At 39.6% G+C, this 6,497-nt stretch overlaps 1 protein-coding gene across 1 annotated transcript; it reads right to left on the bottom strand.

Moving 5' to 3' along the window:
* Positions 1–764: 764 nt before the first annotated feature.
* Positions 765–1,680, bottom strand: LOC148893905 (uncharacterized). The gene is made up of 4 exons (XM_089003762.1): positions 1,443–1,680; positions 1,256–1,376; positions 1,006–1,170; positions 765–848 (listed from the first exon to the last, which is right to left on the bottom strand). Exons 1-4 carry the CDS (start codon positions 1,466–1,468, stop codon positions 834–836), a joined length of 327 nt encoding a protein of 108 aa, XP_088859888.1. The 5' UTR covers positions 1,469–1,680; the 3' UTR covers positions 765–833.
* Positions 1,681–6,497: the final 4,817 nt, after the last annotated feature.

The raw sequence follows: 6,497 nt of genomic DNA, 5'->3' as shown, positions 1-6,497 counted from the left end.
GGTGCCAATGTTTGGAGCGGGGGTGCTGCCAGGTGATCTTAAACCCGTTGTTCATTTGGAAGATGGTGTTAGTAATGACCAGCTGATGTTCTGCACAGAGGGAGAGGAGCCAAAGGCCGCTGGAGTTCATCTTTCCCATTCCGTGCTGGCCAATAACTTTGTTCCACACAAGGTGTTCCATGCCCACCCTGGCAGTGAAATCTCCCATGACTACGAGCTTATCCGTTTTCTGCAGGATGGTGTCCAGAGCTCTGTAGAACTCGTCCTTGACATTGTCGTTGGAATCCAGAGTTGGTGCGTAACCACTGATGAGTGTCGCAAAGCGTCCCTTTGCCAAGGGAATGCGCCAGGTCATGAGCCTTTCATCGATTCCGATGGGGGATTCCAGAATGCATTGCAAAGCCAACTCCATGGGTACAGCGGTTGCCTTCAGGGACCCCTTTCCAGAAGAAGGTATACCCTGCACCAATCTCTGTCAGGGTATACCTGTCTTCTCCATGTAGTCTGGTCTCGCTGAGGGCTGCAATGTCGATGTTGTATCTTGCAAGCTCCGTGGCCACAAGTGCTGTCCTCCGGTGGGGCCTCGCAGCGGTTCCAAAAGCGTGCGGACATTCCACGAAGCAATGTTGAGTTGTGATTCTTATTTTGTTTCGACCGCGAGGGGGGATGCTCCGACGATTGCGGTTTCCCGTCCGGTGTGTGGAGAGCAGACAATATTTAGATCACTTATTCTAGGTCCTTACCCATCACAGAGGTGAGCAGTGTGGAGCTGCTTAGACACAATGGAAGCTGCCGAAGAGATGCGCTGCTCCATCCCGCAGTGTCAACGACCATCACTCCATTGCCACCTGTGTGCGCATAATTGAGAACAGAGTTCAGCGCGATCAAAATAAATCAAGTTGGGAGGCACACACACTTGATTGTGTAGCAAAAGAAAGCAAGTACTAACCCACATCTTTTTTTTCAAACAATACAATACTAGACATTAAAGACGGCATTGAGTACCTGCACATGCGTCCCGGGTGTCTGGGCTCCAGAACGCCGTCTGCTGGACCTATCGAAGAACGAAGCCATCCAACATCGACGCAGTCCTTTGTCCTCACTGTGACTACGATCAGATGAGAAGCTCAAATTGGATGGTATAGCCAAAAGTTCTGTGCTGTCATACGCCTGGAAAAAAAAAACAGTCAAGACACACACAAACATGTTTTTTGCATTTCAAAAATGGTTTAATATAATCTGAAATGTGGTGTACTGTCAAAGTTGCTTGTATCCTCTTCAGAATCAACTGAGGGATACATTCTGCTTTTGTCGTAATAGTCCATTCAAGTCCAAACCCACGAAGAAGGTGTGCTGTTTGACCTCTGCGGCCCCACCTACAACCATGGAGTGACATCAACATTTCAGAGGTTTTAAGCGAAAAAAAAAATAGTAAATAGTACCTGTTCCCAGTCTTTCTAGGGGGCATTGCCGCAACAAATGGGTAATCATGTCCTGACCGTCCATTGGTAAAGCATCGTCTCCTTCACACCAAATGGTATAATCTACAAATTACAGGACAGGAAATACATTTCCCGGCTGGGAGAGGCGTCACGAGAGGAATGTGCCATAGGAGATGGCGAGAGACCTTCATGGTGGCCAAGCATGAAGGCAAGCGTTTCCACACCCATGTGGTCAAGAGAGGTTGAATTGGAAAGGTTTAGACAGAGGAGAATCCCAACAATGAAATTGGCTCAAATCATGAACCACATTGACATTCGGTTTTAACTTACCTTTGCTGATGCACCAGCGAGTGTGTAAAAAGCATCCTATTTGGGATAAGCAATTACCGGTAGTTACATTAAAAAAAGAATACAAACACATTAACGCTCTATGATTAAGGGCTGGATCAGCTCGTTTTAACTTACCTTTGCTGATGCATTGCTAGTCCTAGAGAGTGTGGAAAACCCATCCTAATTGGGGTAAGCAATGAGTGAAATTAAAAAAGCAATTAGTTCAATGAAAAGAAAGAATACACAAAGGAATAAACAAAACACATAAACACTCTCAGATTATGATAGTTTTGAAAGGCGCTCATAAATGAAATGTATTATTATTATTATTATTATTATTATTATTATGAAGGGATGGAGCAGCTCGGTTTAATTTACCTTTGCTGATGCATTGCTAGTCCTAGAGAGTGTGGAAAACCCATTGGTGAAATTAAAATAAGCAATTAGTTCAATGAAAAGAAAGAATACACAAAGAAATAAACACATTAATGCTCTCAGATTATGAGAGTTTTGAAAGGCACTCATAAATGAAATGTATTATTATTATGAAGGAATGGAGCAGCTCGGTTTAACTTACCTTTGCTGATGCATTGCCAGTCCTAGAGAGTGTGGAAAAACCATTGGTGAAATTAAAATAAGCAATTAGTTCAATGAAAAGAAAGAATACACAAAGAAATAAACAAACAAACACATTAACGCTCTCAGATTATGAGAGTTTTGAAAGGCGCTCATAAATGAAATGTATTATTATTATTATGAAGGGATGGAGCAGCTCGGTTTAACTTACCTTTGCTGATGCATTACTAGTCCTAGAGAGTGTGGAAAAAACATCCTACTTGGGGTAAGCAATTAGTGAAATTAAAAAAGCAATTAGTTCAATGGAAAGAATACACAAATAAACAAACAAACACATTAACGCTCTCAGATTATGAGAGTTTTGAAAGGCGCTTATAAATGAAATGTATTATTATTATGATGAAGGGATGGAGCAGCTAAGATTAATTTACCTTTGCTGATGCATTACTAGTCCTAGAGAGTGAGGAAAAACCATTAGTGAAATTAAAAAAAGCAATTAGTTCAATGGAAAGAATACACAAAGAAATCAACAAACAATTTATTAAATTTTAACTTACCTTTGCTGATGCATTCCGTAGAGAGTGTGGAAAAAAAACATCCTATTTGGGATAAGCAATTAGTTAAATTAAAAAATACACAAAGAAATAAACAAACACATTAACGCTCAATGGAAGAAATAGAATGACATGTCAAGTGCATTTTACCAAATCATGAAACCAACAATAAGATGCAGAACATGAAAACAGCAAAATGCAAACAACCAGTACCAATATAATTACCAGTTGAGTCACAATTAACGAAGACATGAATTAATGAATAATAAAAATAATACATTTCATTTTAAGCGCCTTTCAAAGATTTCAATGACACTTTATAGTCACAGACAAGCATAGTAAATGAAATACAATCACAAATGGAATACTATTATAAATAGAAACAAGAGAAAGAGTTCCACAGAAAATGCAAATACACATATAAAGCAATCAAACAAACAAAATAATTCTAAAACCCCTCAATGCAAAAATGACAACTGACACGGAAAGTATTGGCCATGTGATCAAAACCGCATGCGCTTGATGAGCGATTCATTTTTAAGCCTGCGCTGACACACAACGATGATGTCGCAAAAGAAAGCAAGTAGCACCAGTCTCACTTTCTGTCATCCGTTGATGACACACTTAAATCAGAACAGCCGCGAGTAAATGAAATGTATTATTATTATGAAGGGATGGAGCAGCTCGGTTTAACTTACCTTTGCTAATGCATTATTAGTCCTAGAGAGTGTGGAAAAACCATCCTACTTGGAGCAAGCAATTAGTGAAATTAAAAAAGCAATTAGTTCAATGGAAAGAATACACAAAGAAATAAACAAACAATTTATTAAATTATTAAATTTTAACTTACCTTTGCTGATGCATTCCGTAGAGTGTGGAAAAAAAAAATCCTATTCGGGATAAGCAATTAGTTACATTAAAAAATACACAAAGAAATAAACAAACAAACACATTAACGCTCAAAGCAAAAAATAGAACGACATGTCAAGTGCATTTTTAACAAATCATGAAACCAACTATAAGATGCAGAACATGAAAACAGCAAAATGCAAACAACCAGTACCAATATAATTACCAGTTGAGTCACAAAATAAATTAACGAAGACATGAATTAATGAATAATAAAAATAATACATTTCATTTTAAGCGCCTTTCAAAGATTTCAATGACACTTTATAGTCACAGACAAGCATAGTAAATGAAATACAATCACAAATGGAATACTATTATAAATAGAAACAAGAGAAAGAGTTCCACAGAAAATGGAAATACACATATAAAGCAATCAAACAAACAAAATAATTCTAAAACCCCTCAATGCAAAAATGACAACTGACACGTAAAGTATTGGCCATGTGATCAAAACCGCATGCGCTTGATGAGCGATTCATTTTAAGGCAGCGCTGACACACAACGATGACGTCGCAAAAGAAAGCCAGTAGCACGTTGCACCAGTCTGACTTTCTGTCATCCGTTGATGACACACCGAGTCGAGCAAACACCGCGTGCTGTGTTCACATTTTGTGCATTACGAACGAGAGCAAAATGCAACAACCAAACACAAAATGACAATTTCCCACCACAACTGCAGGGTTTCGGGAAGCGGCAGAGGCAAGCAGAAATAACGACAATGTCGAAAACATAAGGCTGACTTAGAATCAGCGGCGTGAGAACAAGCTGCAACAAACAACGCTGCGACAGAGAGGCCGATGCACAATCGAGGTGAGGCAAGCGACAATTAAAAAAAAAACAAGTGCCGACGCAACTGTGGAACAGAATGCACCAAAGTCACTCGCATACATGCAACAACATCGACGAACACTGGATTGCCAAGTATTTCGCGCGCTTTTTTGTATTTCCGGATGGCTTTCCGTTTCCGGTGTCTGAGGACCGTATGATTTGATTGGCGGAATATAAACCACGGGGTTTTGTGACTTCACAGAAAAGGAAGTACCCTTTGCGCACGCGCATGTTTTGTTTCCGTATAGCAATTGTCAGGCAAGTAGTGGTGGGAATTCCGGCTCTTTTTAGAAAGGTGTTTTTTTTGCTCGGCTCAATTAAAAGATCTGGCTCCTTTGGCCCCAAATCGCTCTTCAGTTTTTCTTTTTTTGTTGTTGCTTCAATTAATTTACTACCAAAAATTGACAATGCAGGATATTATGTTAAAAATGTATGTGACTTTATTTTTATTCGCGCGTGGGTGCGCGCGTGTGTTTGTGTGAGTTTGTCTTCGACCACGGATTTTGATCAATAAGGTGTGACTTTAACCGAAAGGGTTGTGATATCGGCTATTTTATGCGGCTCCCTATTGAGAGCCATCTCCAGTCGTTCCCTTTAAAGCAGGTGTCCCCAAACCTTTGCCTGTGAGGGCCACATAACTTTTCTCTTCTGTGATGGGGGGCCGGTGTCAGTTTGTAACAGAAAAAGTGTGACGATCGTAGGGGTGCTTAAAAAATTGTTTTCCAGAAAGCCACACATAACCAAATAACCCTTTGCAGGTTCTTTACAGAAAAAAAGTCAGGAAACAAATAAGACTATTAATGAAATAAATAACTAAATAACCCTCTCTGAGTTCTTCACAGAAAAAAATCAGGAAATACGTAATACTATTCATGACATAAAGTAACTAAATAACTCTGGGTTCTTCATACAAAAACTGGAAATAAATAACACTATTTATGAAATAAATAATAACTAAATAACACTCTCTGTGTTCTTCATAGAAAGAAAGCCATGGAACATTAACTTTCTGTTGTGCCATGCACAATCTTAACAGATAAAAGTTCAGCTCAGTTGTCAGAGCAGAATCTCACTGACACATATTAGCAGTCTCTTAAAGTTCTTGTGTTCCTTCCTTATACAATCCTTTTGTAGGATTCCAGTAGGCTTGTAGACACCGCTGTTTGCAGCTCTCTCTCATCAACTTCCCTGTGAAAACCACAAAGGAAGCAGGTTGAGAAAGTGAACTAAGTGATACAGCACCTACACAGCACAATACATTTCACTGCCAGTATGGCTGTAAATATGGATTTTATCCCAGTAGATTTTATGATGATTATATTTGTTTATGCTCAGAATGACTCATTCAAGTCAGAAAAGTGAGCTTACCTATGTATGTTCATCAGTGTGAACTGTGAGTCTGCATGTGGCTGGTGAGAAGTTGAATATCAGGTTCAATTCAAGTTACAGCCAATCTCAAGCACTGATGCAAATGTTCATCTGTCAATCTTGATCTCATCAGAGATTTCAGCAGTTTCATATCTCACAGATATACGTGCTGCCAAAAACTGTGGACATTTTCATTGCGTGTTTTTTTATGTTTGGATATGTGTCGTTTGGGAGGGCGGCATAGAAGTCAATGAGACTGTTGGGCTTGAATGCGTCTTTCAGAACATCACAGTTCTGTAACTCAGGTCCAACTTCTTCATGGTTTGGTACACTTGGTCAAAAATATCCTCTCCCGTTGTAGTCCCTTTGAGACTTTGGAGGGCTGCCAGCTCCTCGCATATCTCAAAGTTTACGCTAACTCCACGAATAAAAATAAGCAGTTGCGCTGTGTCTTGCACATCCGTGCTCTCATCCAGTGCTAATGAAA

This window comes from Hippocampus bargibanti, linkage group LG09 (genome assembly GCF_051943395.1).
Source record: "Hippocampus bargibanti isolate YZ-2025 linkage group LG09, ASM5194339v1, whole genome shotgun sequence".
Lineage (NCBI taxonomy): Eukaryota > Metazoa > Chordata > Actinopteri > Syngnathiformes > Syngnathidae > Hippocampus > Hippocampus bargibanti.
The sequence above is the reverse complement of the archived record's forward strand: the minus strand, read 5'-3'. Positions and strand labels throughout refer to the sequence as shown.

Coding starts and splice junctions, on each gene's coding strand:
- LOC148893905 (XM_089003762.1), bottom strand. CDS start 1,468: ATGCCCCCTAGAAAGACTGGGAACAG. Junction 1,377..1,442: donor CCTAGAAAGACTGGGAACAG/GTACTATTTACT, acceptor CCATGGTTGTAG/GTGGGGCCGCAGAGGTCAAA. Junction 1,171..1,255: donor GGATACAAGCAACTTTGACA/GTACACCACATT, acceptor TTTTTTTTCCAG/GCGTATGACAGCACAGAACT.